The sequence below is a fragment of the Channa argus genome, chromosome 16 (genome assembly GCF_033026475.1).
Source record: "Channa argus isolate prfri chromosome 16, Channa argus male v1.0, whole genome shotgun sequence".
Classification (NCBI taxonomy): Eukaryota; Metazoa; Chordata; class Actinopteri; order Anabantiformes; family Channidae; genus Channa; species Channa argus.
The window spans coordinates 19,013,687-19,031,809 of NC_090212.1; the positions used below are offsets into that span (position 1 = coordinate 19,013,687).

General features: G+C 40.2%; 1 protein-coding gene and 1 long non-coding RNA gene across 11 annotated transcripts in view; one reads left to right on the forward strand and one right to left on the reverse strand.

The window, feature by feature from the left end:
* Positions 1-18,123, forward strand: part of dctn1b (dynactin 1b) — a 39,739-nt gene that overhangs the window by 19,988 nt on the left and 1,628 nt on the right. For 5 of the 8 annotated variants that reach the window (XM_067479740.1, XM_067479734.1, XM_067479736.1 and 2 more), the window contains 23 exons: positions 1,690-1,710; positions 2,884-3,060; positions 4,664-4,861; positions 5,252-5,456; positions 6,192-6,270; positions 6,475-6,634; positions 7,289-7,393; positions 8,100-8,291; positions 8,402-8,518; positions 8,686-8,838; positions 8,950-9,110; positions 9,965-10,133; positions 10,866-10,934; positions 11,023-11,235; positions 11,383-11,544; positions 13,681-13,812; positions 13,888-14,016; positions 14,113-14,255; positions 14,340-14,506; positions 16,324-16,451; positions 16,702-16,888; positions 17,439-17,512; positions 17,668-17,757. In XM_067479740.1, coding sequence (XP_067335841.1) covers positions 1,690-1,710; positions 2,884-3,060; positions 4,664-4,861; positions 5,252-5,456; positions 6,192-6,270; positions 6,475-6,634; positions 7,289-7,393; positions 8,100-8,291; positions 8,402-8,518; positions 8,686-8,838; positions 8,950-9,110; positions 9,965-10,133; positions 10,866-10,934; positions 11,023-11,235; positions 11,383-11,544; positions 13,681-13,812; positions 13,888-14,016; positions 14,113-14,255; positions 14,340-14,506; positions 16,324-16,451; positions 16,702-16,888; positions 17,439-17,512; positions 17,668-17,757 — 3,231 coding nt within the window. Of the gene's footprint in view, positions 1-1,689; positions 1,711-2,883; positions 3,061-4,080; positions 4,216-4,663; positions 4,862-5,251; positions 5,457-6,191; positions 6,271-6,474; positions 6,635-7,288; positions 7,394-8,099; positions 8,292-8,401; positions 8,519-8,685; positions 8,839-8,949; positions 9,111-9,964; positions 10,134-10,865; positions 10,935-11,022; positions 11,236-11,382; positions 11,545-13,680; positions 13,813-13,887; positions 14,017-14,112; positions 14,256-14,339; positions 14,507-15,305; positions 16,243-16,323; positions 16,452-16,701; positions 16,889-17,438; positions 17,513-17,667; positions 17,758-18,123 lie in introns of those variants that run through there. The other 3 variants (XM_067479739.1, XM_067479741.1, XM_067479742.1) reach the window with 3 other exon arrangements.
* On the reverse strand, positions 10,162-13,769 carry LOC137101378 (uncharacterized). 3 transcript variants are annotated; one of them, XR_010911030.1, is made up of 3 exons: positions 13,638-13,769; positions 13,157-13,217; positions 10,162-11,572 (listed from the first exon to the last, which is right to left on the reverse strand). It is a non-coding gene; the product is annotated as an uncharacterized lncRNA (long non-coding RNA). The 3 variants fall into 3 exon arrangements; XR_010911029.1 differs by having other exon boundaries at positions 10,162-10,533; positions 10,989-13,217; XR_010911028.1 differs by having other exon boundaries at positions 10,162-13,217.

Here is an 18,123-nt window from a genome sequence, read left to right on the forward strand (position 1 = left end):
ATGAACTTAGTAGAAAGGATAGAAGTGTCTGCACAGACCTGGGTTAAATGATGTTTTAGTCTCTTATCGTGTTCGATTGTGGACCAGTAATCATCATAGATTTGCCTCCGTATGAAAATTGTTAACCATTTAGTAGCTGTTCCTGTGCATTCGATTGTGTCACGTGATCTTTATCAACAGATTTTCCCAGAAAAAGTAATTTTCAATGATCTCATTAATATTTCAGAAACACTTTATTTTACAGGTCCATAAATACTCGACAATGTTCTCATGTCTTCTGCATTTCCTGCATTTTGAAGGTAATGATGGGTGAAAGCAGAGAGACACTGTTTACCTCAAGGAATTCGTTAAATGCTGAACTAGCAAAATCGGCATCTTTTATTTCATCTAATTTCATTTCAACGGAAATTAAGAATAATGAAAGAATAAGAAAATAGCTTGAACTGTGTAGTTTTTTTTTTCTATTTTATCATAGAATTACTACCAAAATCATTTATTTTTATTTAACCTTCTAAAGAGTAATTAAGAAGTTCCATGAGGTAAAACATTATAAAGAAAGTCTACAATTCAGATTCATGACAGCTGAGCCAGCGCCTTCTGCTGAATATAAATTATGTGGACAGCAACGGTTACTCATTTCATTCATTAATTAGAAAGAAACTGCACCTTTTATTAGTAATCATTAGTCATTTTAGGCACATAGCCAGACTTTTGGTTCCAGCTTCTCCGTTATGAGAAGCTGTGAGAACCTGTGATGATATTTCATAGTTTCAATGTTTGAGGAAAACACACATTATCAGTGATGAAAATAATTGTTCGTTGGAGCCCTTAACTCTTTACAAGCCTGAGAATAGACTTTAGTCTCTAATGACAATGTGCATAAAATGTAGATTTTAAAAAGACATTTGTGACAATGTGATAATATGGAGAAATTTTAGAATAGATCGCGCAATTGTTGTCCAGCTCTACGGCCATGCATGTTGAAGTTGGTACAATTCCACTTCAGCATCTTTGGATATATGAAAATTATCCCAAACAGTTTAATTCAAACACCTAAAGGTTAGTAAAATAATTTAACCCAGGTTTGCTGTTCGGACTCCACAGAAATTAGGTGAGAAGAAAGGAGGATGTTTTCCTGCACATGTCAGTGAAAATCCTCTCCAGTCTGCTGTGTCAGATGCCCGAAACACATGACATAGCAAGATAACAAGCCGTTATCCCAGCACACTCTACTTTAGGAGCACAGCATAACAGAGCTTGTCTCAGAGGAATCGGATCAGCTGTGTCCCCCTGAGACACAATGCAGTCATTTAGGTCACGGCGTCCGTACCAGCCACTGTGTCCATTTTGAGGGTTTTGGCCCCATGGATGAAACCAGGCACTGGAGACGGGCTCAGAGGAGAGAGATCAGAAATAAAGAAGCTCAGATACTGTATGTGGAGATGTCACGTGAGAATAGATTCACAGCAGAAGCTCTATTGTTACAGTTTTCCGAACCAAAAAGCACATGTTAAGTGAAGTAGTCACATCGGCATCATGAACCCACGTTGTCCTCGTGTCTGTGATTTCCCTTTTAAAATGAACTTTGCCTTGGATCACTAACCCCTGGCTGTTTGTTTCTCTTCTTCTGCTGCCCTTTGAACCTTTCCTGCTCCCTCTCCCCATTTTTCTCCTCCCTCTTCTTCTCAGACCACGGCCAGAAGGCCCAAGGTGAGCCCAGTCTTCATCCTTGTCAGGGTTCCCATTTTTATCACTTCTCACTATGTTTGACTGTAATTGTTATTTCACTTCATGCAGAAATGTGTGTGCTCAAGACAGTAGTGTTGGTACATCACCAGATATTATTTTTACTCCAGCAGTGTGTCCTGTCTTCACGGTAAACTCCCAACATTCACGGGCTTGTCTTGATTTTAGAATAATTACAACTGTTATCATTGTTTTCTAATTCTGAATTAAATAATCATTGATTTTAAGGCCTTATCCCTAAACCTGGTCAGGGGCCAGCTAACAAAGCGGCATTTTGCATGTAAGAGTTCATAATGGCAAAAAGAAAAAAAAAGATATTACCAAATCCTAAAAAGTTTGGGAATATCATCTCAAAATGAAAGATGTATTAATTTATTCATCATTGATTCAATTTGTAAAAATGTGAGACGTTGTTAGATGTTCCTGTCCTCAGTTTACCAGTTGCAGCTTGAGAAGCAGGTATTTCAATAATGTGTATATTGGCATAGATATTATTGCCCTGGTTATGTATATGCATAGGCATATGTTAATATCTGTATCATCACTACTGTCCTGGAAAATGTAATTAATGTAAGTTTATTTTTTAGAACAAATACCTTTACAGACTATTTAAAAATGCTACTGACTTATATGAGAATACAATGTGCCACAAATGTAAAGAGGCATATTTTTTTATAGCGACTTGGTGTTGATCTGTGATGGTCAGTACATTTTGTCAATAGGTGTAGAATTCAGCCTGTCTGCTCCACAGAAAGTAGATGAGATAGATGGAGACACGCCTGCATATGGTCAGATGCTCTGTTATGTTCATCAGAAATCCAGTGCAGACACTGACAGTGTTGCTAAAGATCATCATACCTGATAACAGCTGTTTTTAGTCCCGTGTTCCAATGGCACATATGAGTTCAACAGTCTAATCATTAGAAAAACCCAAAGGTTGCTGAGTGTAAGTAACCATGACCTGGATGTCTGAGGATTTTCAAGACATTTGCAACTATGTTGAAACTGTTGGTGTTGGAATGGAAACGTGACCCCAGGCCTTTGAAGTTGTGTGCACAGTGATAGAAACCACAGGATTTCTCTATGTTACATGAAGTGTCCCATCCTGAAAAAGACTATTTTCTTTGGTTTGTTCAGCAGCCCAGCCGAACTGCAGGCACCGCAGGGAAGGCGGCCGTGTCCGGCTCGGCATCGGCCTCTGCCGGAGAGATGAGCAGCAGCGAGCCCAGCACACCAGCCCAGACCCCACTGGCCGCTCCAGTCATTCCCACTCTACACTCCCCTGGAAACCCTCCAGTCCTGGGCCCCAGCAAGGTCAGTTTCAGCGCAAACATCATGCTACGGTTCACACTTAGTAGAGGTTTCTAGGCTTGCGTCCTATTTGGAACAGATTAGCGTTACCTGCTGCCTATAATTATGTTCATTCCGTGTATTCAATCAAGAGTAAAATGGAGGGTGTGAGATACTTTGCGAATGCCACATACAGTACAAGGGAAATCTGACCTGACATCTCCTTGCTATAGCTCCTCTAAACTGTCACTTTGTATCCACGTCCTTCGAGTCCGAAATAAACATACTGTACTAAAGGAAATATAAAGTACCCTGTCATGAAAAGGAAAACACAGAAGGTTGACGTTAATTCAATGACATGATTAATCCAAATCAGCTCTTACTTTTCAGGGTCACTGATGGTGAAGCAAGTTAAAAAGTGACAAATGAGGTTAATGCTGCAACTGTGTTGGATTTTGACCATGGTGCAGATTTTTTATTTTTGAGTTTCGTTTGGTTTGTATAATGTCAGAAGGTGACCACTATAATTTCCCCGACTCAAAACCGAGCTTTAGAGGTGTTGCTGACAACATGCACGTAATCAGACTCAGAGAACAGCACTGAGATATTTACTTCAAAAAGTTTGACAGCAAGACTCACACGTTTCACCAATCAGAGAATTGCAACAATACTGTTTGATTAGAATGTTTGGCAGCTTTTTATTTATTGTAATTTGATAATGACTAATATCTGAGTGCAGTGGAGCACATCAGATGCTAAAAGTACACATTAAACCAAGGAGGAGAGGAGCAAGCCTGTTCCACTACTGATGATGGTAAAACCCTGAGCTTGCAGATTGGAAGAGTCGAAAAAAAGATTAGTTTATTAGTTTATTACGGAGTATTGGCGACTTCATACATATAACTGAAAATGAATAATGCAGAGCTCTGGAGTACAGCTCGATTAGGGTGGTTAGGTTTCCGTTCGTGTCTAAATCTTGTAGAATGAATTGTCCTTAAACTCCTCGTGAGTCACGAACAGCGAACACGTTGGATCTGTAGTGGGTCATTTGAGGCAGGTATGTCAGGGATTATCAAATTAACATTTTGGAAAAGTCGGCTGTTGTTTATTTTTAGGCTGAGCATAATTGGTCTCATTGGTATTTTATCTCCTCAGGGGGACGTCACTATAGAAACACAGGTGCAGTGATGCAGTGTGATGTTTTTGCACTTTTTTTGTTGAAGTGTTATTTTTCTCACTAACATTTTAACAAGCTGTAAAAGGTGTGACTAGTTATTAATTGCTGTGTGAGAGAGCTCTCACTGCTCAAGTTTGGGTTTTTTTTTTTTTTGGGCTAAAACAATTCACTCCTGCAGTTAAATGGTGTTTGCTCCCTGATGATGCATGTTGGTGTCTTGATGCTGATTTTCTTCTCTCCAGGGGTGAATCCTCTGGATGGCAGCTGATAAACTTTCTAAGAGGTTAAAAAAAACAACAACTTTGCACTTGTTCTTTTCATGTTCACTTAGAAAAACCAGAGAAATTAAACTTTAAACAAGGAAGCACGGTTAAAACGTTTAAATAGTCAAATGTCTTTTCCTTCTCAAATCTCACCCTTTCACCCTGTCTTCTTCACGTGTCCATCCAGGAGGAGGAGGCTCTCCGTGCTCAGGTGAAGGACATGGAGGAAAAGCTGGAGACGCTGAAGATGAAGCGGATGGAGGACAAAGCCAAGCTGAAGGAGCTAGAGAAGCACAAGATCCAGCTGGAGCAGCTGCAGGAGTGGAGAACCAAGATGCAGGAGCAGCAGGCCGATCTGCAGAAACAATTCAAAGAGGCCAAGAGGGTAAGGAACAACAGATGGACGCAGACATCCCTGGATAGAAAGATTTTAAAAAAAAAAAGAACACAGGGTATCAGTACACAGTACAAATGTTCCGTCATTTTCAACAAAAATGTTCAAATGTGCAAAAATTAATGCGAAAGTTTGTATCCCCCTTGATAAATTAAAAAAACTTTAATTTCTGATGAAGGAACATTTGTACGACCTAATTGTGCATTAATTGTTATGATGATGCAATAAAACCGGTTCTACTTTGCCTTTGAATAAAACAGTGAAGTCTGAATATTCTCTGAAGATGCTGTAAACTACTGCCGATCAATAAGCTGAAAAAAGACAAAGGGTATCAAGACAACACAGGACACTGTTCATAACTGAGTCTATCTGTGTGTGTAGGAGGCTAAAGAAGCCCTGGAGGCGAAGGAGCGATACGTGGAGGAGATGTCGGACACTGCCGATGCCATCGAGATGGCCACGCTGGATAAGGAGATGGCTGAGGAGAGAGCGGAGTCTTTGCAGCTGGAGATCGACTCCCTGAAGGAGAAGGTGGACGAGCTCACCGTGGATCTGGAGATCCTCAAGCACGAGATTGAGGAGAAAGGTATGGAAAAAGAAAGTTATGGATCAGATGTTTTTTTGTTTTCTTTTGGTTTGAACTTCTTACATATGATCAATTGGCAGCTCGCTCATTGTGGATTTATCGTATTTGCTTTACTAATGTTACTGCTAACATTTCTTTCAAACCTTTATTAGAAAATATCATAAGACGAAAACAACATGTTTTTCATTTAAAATAGAAGGAAAGTTATGTCGATGCAGCTCTCATCCCATGTTCAGTATTTATATTTCTGGCATAGCCATTAACACAAAAGCTTTTTAGTTCGTTTAAGAAAATTAAGATTTCTAGAACCAATAACAACATTTTGACCTGTTTCTTTCTTTTTTTTCCCCTAATGGTTCTTTGTTTTTTTCCTCAACATTTGCCTCTTTAACAAATTAAATTACAAATTCATACAATATGCAATTAATATGTTGTTCATTGTTTATTAAAGTATCAGAAATAAATCATGTTGGATGTAATTAGACAGTTGTGTAGCGCATCTCATTAGTGGCTTAGTGGCTCTTAGTACAGTGTGATAGCAGATTTTCTTCTTCTTTTTCTTTTTTTTTTTTTTGCAGCTTGTGGCACCAGCTCCTTTAGTACAGGAACCACTTGTTTAAAACTCTGATCTTACCATCGTCTCCATGGGCATTTGTAGGGTCATTTAGTGACATCAATCAAACATGTACGAACAAACATCAGATACAGATATTTTGTTTTTGCGGTTTCTCACAGGTTCAGATGGAGCCGCCTCCAGTTATCATGTCAAACAGCTGGAAGAGCAGAACGGGAGATTGAAAGAAGCACTGGTCAGGTCAGTTCCAGTAAATGGACACTTCACCCTACAGAAAAAGATAATAATTATTGGCATTTGTGGCACTTGTTAAAAGTTGATAGTTAAAAAAAAAAGAGAGCGGAGTAAAATTCGACGTAGAAGTTCAACCCAGGATGCCACAGCCCCATGACATGCACTGAACAACCAGGTTCACAACCAGGTTCTGTCCTCTTTGTGTGTCAGGATGCGCGATCTGTCAGCGTCAGAGAAGCAGGAACATGTGAAGTTGCAGAAGCAGATGGAGAAGAAGAACCTAGAGTTGGACTCTCTGAGGAGCCAGAAAGAGAAACTGCAGGAAGAGATCACGGCAGCAGAAAAGACCATAGACGAGCTGAAAGAACAGGTCGGTGGTTCTTCAGCGTTTGTGTGGCCCAGGTGCTGCAGCTACGCAGCAACTGCAGTGACATAAATTACTCTGCTGGACACCAGAGTCCGATTTATGGGTCAGTGACAAACACTTGAAACCAGAGCTTCTGATAAAGGGAAGAATGGTTTATAATGTGACATGATTACACGTCAATACTGGCTGCTTTTAATGGCACAAGGTTTTTTTTTATTCTCAACAGGAAAGTTTACTTATTTTCCAATACTGCAGCAATTGAATAACATGAGAAGACCAATGGTAATAATTGTTAATTATTCTTCTAATTTCTGTTTTAATTGGGAAAAAAGCCCCCACACACATTTCCTGTGAATATAAATGAGCACACAATCGGGCATTGAATGGGTAAAACGATCGGTCTTCTCTGCTTTAACAAAGCCATAATTCTGTTATTTCTGCATTTCTATTTTATTTCACACATATGATCATACTGTAATGATGTTTTATTATAATTATAATTCACTTGGTTCTGATGGTGGTAACTGTAACAAACAACCCTCTTTTTCAGGTGAATGCAGTTGTAGCCAAAGGAAAACATATTCAGGCTAGAACCAACTTTGTGGTACAGGTCACCGAGAGACCACAGGTCCTTAATGTTGGGGTGCTCTGTTTCAGGTGGATGCAGCTTTAGGTGCAGAGGAGATGGTGGAGACCCTGACGGAAAGAAACCTGGACCTGGAGGAGAAAGTCCGAGAGCTGAGAGAGACTGTGACTGACCTGGTGAGTAAATAACATTAGGCTCCTTTGCCTGTTTCACTTGAATTCATTTGGAGTTTGCAGAACAGATTTTATAGGATGAGAACTGGAAATAAATCGGCTTGGACCCACTGCTCTGTACACATTTATAGGACTGAGGTCAGATTAAAATTAAAGTGCCACTGTTTGCTGACTCATTTCATTATGGATATGGACCCAGGGCTTTAAATGCATTTACTGCCCTCTGGTGTTTGTCACTGCAGACATTTTTGAAATACTAATTAAATCCCTCCATCCACTCATTTCAATTGGAAAAATTGTTTTTGCTAAGACAGATATGTTTTAAGCAGCAGTAACCATTTCTAGTAAATGCAGATTTTTTATGATAATATTGTGGGGTAGATTTCTGTTTGTGGATTAAACTAAACATGTTGGGACTTTAAGTTGGTAACAAATCCTTTTCTGAGAAACCGGATCAGTGTGATTTCAGTTAAAAGCTTTATTTTAATAAAATCAAGCTTGAGTGGCTTTTTAAAAACAAAATAGATGTGAGGTGTAAACACATGTTGACAATGGCAAATGTTTTCCAGTAAATGTAGGACGATCCAGATACTTGGTGTAAACAGTGACTACAGTAGCACCACCTTCCTCTCTGGAAGTGCACTGCAAAAACGAACTCAAGAGAAATAAATGAAGCTGTTTTTTTGGGGGGTTTGTCTTCACCCTCCAGGAAGCTATCAATGAGATGAACGACGAGCTGCAGGAGAACGCCAGAGAGACGGAGCTGGAGCTGAGAGAGATGCTGGATCTGGGAGCAGCGAGAGTCCGAGAGTCCGAAAAACGAGTGGAAGCTGCTCAGGAGACTGTAGCCGATTACCAGCAGACCATCTTGAAGTACCGCGAGCTCACCGCTCACCTGCAGGTACACGTTTAGTTTAGTTGCATCTATTTAGCGTGCAGCACATAATGTGATCTTGCAGGTTTGTACTGGCTGCTCTGTTCTGATTCTCGTTGCCTTTTTTTTTGCTGCAGGAGGTGAACAGAGAGCTGACCAGCCAGCAGGAAGCCTCCGCAGAGCTGCAGCAGCAGCCTCCAGCAGAGATGTTTGATTTCAAGATTAAGTTTGCAGAGACGAAGGCCTACGCCAAGGTCAGAAAGAAGTCACTCAGGAATGTGACAATGTTACATTTAGTTTAGCTTGAGTGCTCTTTTGTTATGTCTGACATGTTTTTTTTTTTCAGGCTGGTAAATAGCATAGTGAAAATGTACAGAAAATTTAAACTGAGTTGTGTTTTTATCTTCCCCTCTGTGTTCAGGCCATTGAGATGGAGCTGAGGAAGATGGAGGTGAATCAGGCCAACAGACATGTTTCTCTTCTGACCTCGTTCATGCCTGAATCCTTCCTTCGTCACGGTGGAGACCACGACTGCATCCTGGTGCTGCTGCTCATCCCCAGGCTCATCTGCAAGGTGAACACCACAAAGTTTACTTGTTTTTATCACGATGAAAATGAATCAATAATCACGTAAAGTATTTATCGGCTTTAAGACAACACATGCATAGTCCTTTTGTGTTTTTAGGCCGAGCTGATCAGCAAACAGGCGCAGGAGAAGTTCGACCTGAATGAGAACTGTTTGGAGCGAGCAGGGCTGAAGGCTGCTGTTGGGGAGCAGCTGAGCTTCGCCGCTGGTTTGGTTTACTCACTCAGTCTGCTGCAGGCCGTGCTGCACAAATACGAGCAGTAAGTTTCAGCATTTGCATTTTAACCTGTAAACACGATTTAACATTGGCCTCCCACAAGGTTGGTCCCAGTCTGCACTTTACCACAGAGAAGACTTGTCCACGTTGAGTTTTCCCAGTGGATTCAGCTATATGATTTTGGAAACTGCTGAGTAGGATGATGAGTTGTATTCCATTATGACATAATAGGTGTTTCCATTACATTTGTATCCAGGAAACTAGGCTAAATAACAGAAACCCCTCTTAGTATAATACAGTACAGCTTCCACCAGATCGTACAGTTGAATCCATTAATTTTATTGGACTGTATAGTTTAGCTTGTGTCGCTAACAAACTGACAACTGAGTGGGTATGTTAAGTATTTCTTCCCACTGATGACTCATCTATAATAGAAAACAAACTTTTATTCTTAGACAGTGCTTCTACACCTAAATAGAATTGGGGTGTGTACAGACTCTTAGGTTAACCACACTGATGAAGCAGCCGCGTCTTATTCTGGTTGAGTTGAGAGTAAAACAGAATTTAACACTTTTAGATTCAATTCATACTGCAGCTGAATCACCTACGCTGCACGTTTTACTCGGAAACCACGCTTAAGTAGTCACCTCCCCTTCCTGTTAACATTGCTTAGCAACCACTTCTCCTCTCCTCTACTAATAATATATTTATCCCATTTTAGGTTAACATTACTTTCTTCCTTCCAAGTTTAACCTCACAATAATTTCTGTGGATTTTCGTTGCCACATTAAATGGATAACTTGATGTGTGATCTGTATTTAGCTGTTATAAGTTAATCTTAGATGAATGTTATCAAAGGACTAATCTTCCGTGTGTGTGTGTGTGTGTGTGTGTCAGAGCTCTGGCTCAGTGCAGCGTAGACGTCTATAAGAAGATCGGCTTTCTGTACTCGGAGATGAGTGTCCACGAGCGCTCTCTGGATTTCCTCATTGACCTGCTGCACAAAGACCAGCTGGACGAGACTGTCAATGTCGAGCTGCTCACCAAGGCCATTAAATACTATCAGGTACACACACACACACACACACACAGTATAAACCAGGTAGTCAGTTTATTCATAAAGCGCCAATTCACACCAAAGACAGCTCAAGGCACTTTACATAATAAAGTAACAGATTTGTAGAGAAAACCCAAAAAATCCATTGTTAGTATGCTGCAGGTAATGGTGGAGAGCAAAACCTCCCGCCAAACCAGGAACAGGGTCGGCGGCCATCTGCTTTGAAGTGTTTGGATGATTGGAAAGAGAAAAAAAAAAAAAAAGGAGCAACACAAAACACTGGTAGATGGTGGAGCTAGTAACAGAAGGGGACATAGAGGGACAAGCACTCTGAGATTGAAGTGGTCTTTTGGGATAATCCGGTCAAATATGATGCAGGAGGGTTCTATGGGAAGCCAATGGAAGGATGCTATCAAAGGAGTAATAAAAACCGTATGAACTTTTAGACAGGACCATTTAATAAGCAATTAAAAGTTCTGCTGACACACAGGTTAAAGCCATAGCTTTAGCGTAGCTACTATGTTGCATAAAAGGTGGATCCAGAGGCTGTGTAATACTACTGGATATTTATTTCATTATTAATTGTTGTGTATGGTTAGTACTAAAAGGATTAATGTTCTGTGATCTTTAATTAAAAACTAATGCATATTTAATAAACCCTTTATAATCAGTTGAAATGGGCTAATAAAAAGAATATGCACAGAAACCATGATATGGGAGTGAAAATGATGCCTCTTTCAGCACCTGTACAGCATCCATCTGGCAGATCAGAATGAGGACTGCACCACGCAGCTGGCTGATCACATCAGAGTGAGTAACAACAGCAGCCTGTGAGAATTTATTGGTGTTCATCTCATTTCTTACGTGTAACTGAAGCTTTTGCTGTCGTCATGTGCAGTTTACCCAGAGTGCCTTGGACTGCATGGCCGTGGAGGTTGGACGTCTGCGGGCCTTCCTTCATGCCGGTCAGGAGAAGGCCGACCTCGCCGTGCTGCTCAAAGACCTGGAGACGTCCTGCAGCGACATCCGACAGTTCTGCAAGAAAATACGACGCAGGATGCCAGGAACTGATGCGCCCGGCATCCCATCAGCACTCAACTTTGGACAGCAGGTAACCATGGCAGCCAAACCTCTTAACTGACCCCTGCCTTCAGCTTAGATTACTATCTCTTTTGATGTTATTAATGTAGAACTGATGTTTTTTTAAGCTAATATTTCTGTTTTCTCCCCACATTAAAACATAACTGTTGCCCTGCAGGTGTCAGACACCCTCTCAGACTGTAGGAAGCACCTGACCTGGGTGGTGGCGGTGCTGCAGGAAGTAGCAGCAGCCGGAGCGCAGATGATGTCGCCCCTTGCTGAACAGGAGGGGCTGTCTGCTGTCAAACTGGAGGATGTGGCGTTCAAGGCAGGCGAGCAGGTACGCGTGTTAGAGCCCCTCTGGCAAGCTACAGGTTTATGAGCATTTATTATAAACCCCTGATATCAAACTTGAATTTCCTCCACTAGTTTGCCAATTGACTGCACTAGTTCATAACTTGGCCATACTAGCTCAATAAAACTTGCAATTGTTAACTAGGTGATGCCCCTTTGGCAGAAGCATTCACTAGTTAAAGCCACTTATGACTGTAGCAGTTAAATAGTTTGGTCACAAGTATATACTAGTCGTACTAGTTTCAGAAAATGCTAATGTGGAGGCTTAAAATCTTTAGTAGTGATGCTAGTAACCTTCAAGACATCCACTGGATCACAAGTTAAAGGCTCCTTTACTGTAATAGTTAGGGTCAAGTTTGAATACTAGTCAACTATTGAAAGTTAAGTTGTTTCACTAGTTAATATCTAGGGCATTTGTAATAGTGCAGTTTTTTTTTCTTTAACTAGTACACAGTACAACTGGTGCACATGACTCTTACTAATTACCCAGAAAAGTCCGATAATCTTCACTAGGAAAAAAATCTGAGACCCACCAGTTAACTTTTAAGATTAAATGTTTGTTACTAGTATATATTTTTGGTGAGTGTCTTGCACATGAAGCAGGCGGGACAATCATTTTAATTGGTCAGTGTTCACCCTGAGTGCTGTAAGCCTAAAGGACCAGCTCTGAGTCTCAGAGTCCAAGCTCTGTGTCAGTCTAGCAGCATTTGTTTCATATTGTTATTAACAATAACGATTGAAATATTTTAATGACTTGGCTCTTCTTAATTACTTTGAAGGATGGTCAGTTTAGCAGTGTTTGGACCTGGGGCTTTAATTGGTAAAGGTAGAAATGGAAGTGGTGTCCTACAAGCTGACATACCAGTACATTAATTTATGCTGTTATTTTCATCTCAGAAAGATAAACAGACTAAACTTGGTTATCAATCAATATGATCATTATGAAGCCCTTTTTATTTTAAAATACCTTCCTTTTGTTCCCTCAATCCTACCTCATGATAGTGCAAAGTATTGCATTGTGCTAGTTTCACTAGTGCCAAGAGTCCTACTAGGGTTTCTACTGTGACTAGTATAGTGTGTCTAGTTCTACTAGTAATGCAGGAGCGGCTGCCATCACTACTATGACTAGTGCAGGTAGCATTACTAGTGGCACTAGTTTTACTAGCTGGAATAGACTTTCTAGCTAGTGTTTTAGCACACCTGGTACTACTAGTAGCACTAGTGGATATTAATTGGTCAGTGTCTTAAAAAGCCTTAAGGTGCCTGTTCTGAATTATGATGAGCTACATAATGTAGCAGCATTTATTGTAGTTTAATACCATGACCAAAGAATGACCATTAGTTTGATTAAATATATTTTTTTCCGCTACAGTATTATCTGTAATAACAACCTATTTATCTTTCAAAATAAAGTTTAAAAAAATAAATCTACAAATCCCTATAAACCAAAATATATTAAATGGCAAAATTAGCCATGGCAGGTAAATTTGCCAGTTCAAATGTCAGTCACTAGTATAATGTCAATATCCAACTAGTAGAGGAAATTAAAGTTTGATATGATGGATGTAATAAATGCTCAGCCAACTTGCCATAAGCACCTGTTTGTCTTTTAGTTGATTGGTTGATTTTCCTTTAGTGCGCTGGGTTAACCAAACAGATCTGGGGCAGAATATGAAAGATATTTTTAAGAAGATCCTACTGTACACCAGTGGCTATTTCAATAAATAATCTTTTTTTCAATATAGAATACTTGCACAGTTAAAACATCTGTTTCTAATACATCATCATTGTAAGTGATGGGGGTCACAATTTTATCTGGTTTATGAAGTCGATAGGAGTTATTAAAATGAAGATCTTTGAAAATTACATTCTTCTTTGTACCACATGGCATGTTTCTATTATTATGTTACAGTGTGGGATGATATTTACTTGTTTAACTCAGACTGCTAAGGCCTTCTTTTAGATTCAGATTAACTTTTTGAAACCACTTAAGATGCAGCCTATATGTTAAACACACTGTTCTATAATCACTTAAAGTAGTTATGTGTAAACATGAAAAAATAAAATTCCACGTCTTACCGAAAGTCTCCAGCGTTACTGATATCAGTCGTGTATTTTTCAGATCTATGGATCACAGGGGGCAAACCCCTATGAGTTTCTGCGACAGTCCTGTGGCATTGTCATAGCAACCATGAACAAGATGGCCACTGCTATGCAAGAGGGAGAGTATGACTCAGACAAACCTCAGAACAAGGTAACTTTTTGTGATGAATTGGCTCAGTTTCATTTTCATTAAAGCAGGATTTTAAAAAACACTGTTGTGTCCTAGAACCCACCGCCAGTCGATGTGCGAGCAGCGGCTCTTCGAGCAGAAATCACAGATGCAGAAGGTCTGGGCTTGAAGCTGGAGGACAGGGAAACTGTCATCAAAGAGCTGAAGAAGTCACTAAAGATCAAGGTAGATCACACAGGGCTCCAGGAAACTACAAGGGAAATAACAGAATAGATGTGAAACTCTGACCGTTGAATGAAACGTGGCTTTGTGTGTCTTCAGGGAGAGGAGCTCAGCGAGGCAAACGTCCGTCTCAGTCTGCTGGAGAAGAAACTTGACAGCTCATCCAAAGATGCAGACGAACGTGTTGAGAAGATTCAGACTCTGCTGGACGAGGCTCAGACTCTGCTGAAGAAGAAAGAAAAGTACGAGTGACAGCAGCAGACTGTACATTTAGATTAGTCATGACAAATACGTGCAGCTGTGTGATACTGTTCTGCTCCCTTCAGGGAGTTTGAGGAGACAATGGACGCGCTGCAGGCCGACATCGACCAGCTGGAGTCAGAGAAGCTGGAGCTGAAGCAGAGAATCAACAGCCAATCAAAGATGACCGTCGACGGGCTGAGAGGAACTGGCCCGTCAGGAATCGCGTCCATCGTCACAGGAATAGCAGGAGGTGAGTGGAGGGAAACTACATGATCAGAACGATGTGTAAAATGTTTTAGCTTTTCACGTGATAGTTCATGAATATAATGTAGTTATGAACAAATCGTAAGATGTTACGTTGGGCTGTCAAAGTTTTGTAATACTGGGCTCACTAATAGTTATCAGGCTGCAATCAGTACATGCACCAAAGAAGTGAAATTAACTACATCAGTGGTTCTAATGTCTTAGTTTTTAACTGAAACTTTCAATAGTAAATGTATTAAGAGGTGGTTCCAATGTTTTGGCAATCATGTTTACAATTGAAGTGGACAAAATATTGCACTTGCAGTTGGATGCAAAAGTTAGTTTCCCCTTAATTTAAAAATAGCAAAATGAGTAAAAAAGATAACTCACAATATATAGTACAAATACTTAAGGGAGATGCAAATTTTAGCATTTTATTTATAACTTTAGATAATTGTAACTAACTGAATGTGTATTACAATAATGATGGACTTAGTGTTCTGTTGCAGCCCCCCTGTCCAATAAATTCACTGTAAGGGGCTGAAAACTTTACCCCACACCCAACATAATAATAATAATAATAATAATAATAATACACATTTAGCTGGTTCAATTATTCTATTGCGGTCGAAATGGTGTATATTTTGCATCCATTCATACTTTGATTAAAAATGTAATTTGACAAAGGAACATTTGTACCAGGTAATTGCACATTATGGCAACTACTAAATGACTTCATCTTTACACATTTCTCTATTTAACGTGTTTACTTTGAATCTCTTTTACTTGTCCTACTTAATCTGCAGAGGAACAAAAAGGTACCTGCCTCCTTAGTTTAATACCTGCTGTGTTGCTGCATGTGCATGCGTTTTAAAACTCTGCATGTGCTAAACTCTGTACCTGAGTATTTTTACTGGTGGAGTTTCTTAAACTGTGAATTCAAGAAAAAACAATGAATATTACTGTGTGTGGGAGAAACCTGTCAAACTTTCAGGTGCAGAGATTTCATATAATTGTTTTTACTATACTAACTATAACAGAACATTTTGTTCTATGCTTGCTGTTCATGTCCACTTAATTTTGAAAAAATTACATGTTTCTGTCACAAGCTGTGCTGCATATTATTGTTAGCAATAGAGGCCAGTTACCTCTGACTATTCCAGAGTTTTGGGATCTAATGTTTACAGTAGTAAGTGTTTGACAGCCTGCTCTCTCACAAATTGACTGGATAAAAACCAACACTTTGTGGTCTTGAAACGAGGGTTTGGGTTCAAACCCAGACTGGAGTCCACCATTGACCACCAGCCTAAAGGATCATCGTAATCCTTTTAGCTCATCTTGCAGTTTTGCCCGATTGTGTGATAGGATGCTAACAGGCTTAGCTAGTGGGTGGTTGTTTAGAGTCTTTAGCTGAAATAAATATGGCTGCGAGAGTTTGAGCTTTTAAAGAGCGGCAATAGGATAAAGCTGTGCTGGACTTATAACTCGAAAAAAAAAGAGCATCAATCAGTTTGAATATTGCACAGCCCAGTTAGGAAGACTCACTCAACCCAGACAGCTTTAGTCTTATTTCCCTCTAGATACAAATTTGATTTCATCTTTGCACAGAACAAGCACTGAGTTTTGGCTTTTAAGGTCTCTTTCTAAATATTAACAGGAGGAATGATTATAGCAAAAAAGATCAGTTTGGCTGTTGTTTTAACGCACACTTAAAGAATGGGTTCACATTTTTTCAATTGTTTTAAACTTAAACGCTGGAAAATGTGTGAAGTGAACCGGTGACTGAACTGTTGGGTGCAGTTAACGTGTACCTGTTCTCCACAGCAAACATGATGTCCGGAGTTTGTTCAGGTTCAGGCATCCAAGTGGTCGACTCCCCTCTGCTGACTCAGCAGATTGAAGCTCAGAGACTTTGCATCAAACAACTGAAGAATGAGAACAACAGACTTAAGGTAAAACAAACAAAAGAATCGGACTCATTAAACCTGATAAAAGTTTTGTCACTCTTGGATTTTAACACTTGGCCATGGAATGTGGTTGAGTCAGAGCAATTTCTGTCTGCATGGATTTGAAGCATTTTTTCCATCATTAAGCTATGAATGATGAGTTTGCCAAGAAAGGTTGAACCTCACTTCATCTGTTTTGATGTGTTAATATTTAATGTTTATCTACCTTGCCGCAGTAACATCTTTTCCCTCTCAGGCGGAGAAGATGCGCGTTCAACTCGCCTCTCTGCCTCCTCTCCACGTGAGCAAACTTCCCTCCAGGGATGGAGGACAGCCTGAGGTGCTCTCCAGTGCCCTCTATCGTAAGACAGACCAGCTCTTGGAGACACTTCTGCAGATGAGTGCCAACGTGAAGGTGGTGGACATCACGGGGAAATCTCCAGGTATGATGTGGAGGAATAAAAGATTCTAAGTTGTAGTAAACATCAAGCAGGATCTCCCAGCATACTGTATTAGAGTTGTCTTAGACCACCTCATGCCCCCCCCACTTTTAAAACCAATCTGACCTACAGTACAGTTCCTACTTCTGCCATTGGTTTGTTGACATTTCTATCAAAACCAAAATGAATCCACTACATCTATCAGAGATGGGTATCGTCATCGTCATGGCAAAAGGAGATGCAATCACATCAACACATAAAATGGCATTGAGGGAAAGTTGGTGACAAATGAGCGCTCACAGATTTAGCATAACTACCGCTAGTCAGCGCCACAGCTGCAGACGCTACTGTAATTCCCTCACCCCCATCTCAAGCCGCTGCAGCTGATGTCCACAGAAGACTAGCAAGTTATATGTATCTGTGGCAAACAAGACCTGCTCAGCAGACATTTTCTTCTTCCCGTCTCTCATGTAATTTTGTAAGTCTGTAGATCTCTACTGTATAGTGGGAAAATGCCTTAATGCTCTTATTCCCTGTATGAACGACATTGCAGTGACACCTGGTGCCCAGCTCCTGGAACAAACCGCTAGACTGCAGTCCCTGAGTGACACAGTGGACAGACTCAAGGTGCAAAAACACACACGCACTCTCAAGCAAAGCACAAATCAACAACTATTACAAATAGAATTGTAGATATGTCTTTAGTGCTCACCTTAGAGGGTTCAGTAATGTAGCAGTAAATTTCCATTTGCACATTTCTTCTATTTTCCTTTTCTGCCCAGGACGAGGTGGCAGAGCATGTCGTCAACCAGCGACCCGGAGCTCGAGTCTCATCTGACTTTGCCACGTTCCCCTCAAGCTCGTTTGTAAAGGTGCTCTTTCGCAGTGGATTTAATTTAATTCAGTTCTATTTTTCAAAAATAGATACAAATTTCCAGAGCTCCACAAAATATTTAGTTCCATTATTAAAGTCGTGCTTACCTCATCACATTTTAAAGTCCAGTCTTGAGCCTTAGACAGCAGAGGAGCAGTTAACTATTCTTGAATTAAGTTTTGCTCTAACAAATTTGACAAAAGTAACCAGTTAAAACCAGGTTGCTTTACTTTTAACCCAAGTAAACACTTGTGAGTAGGTGGACTGACTTAAAGAAACACCTTTGAGGTAAATATTGTGGATGTATTTTAATTCAGGCTCAAATTGTTAAGGATTTTTACAAGAAGCTTATTAAGCTGCTTCT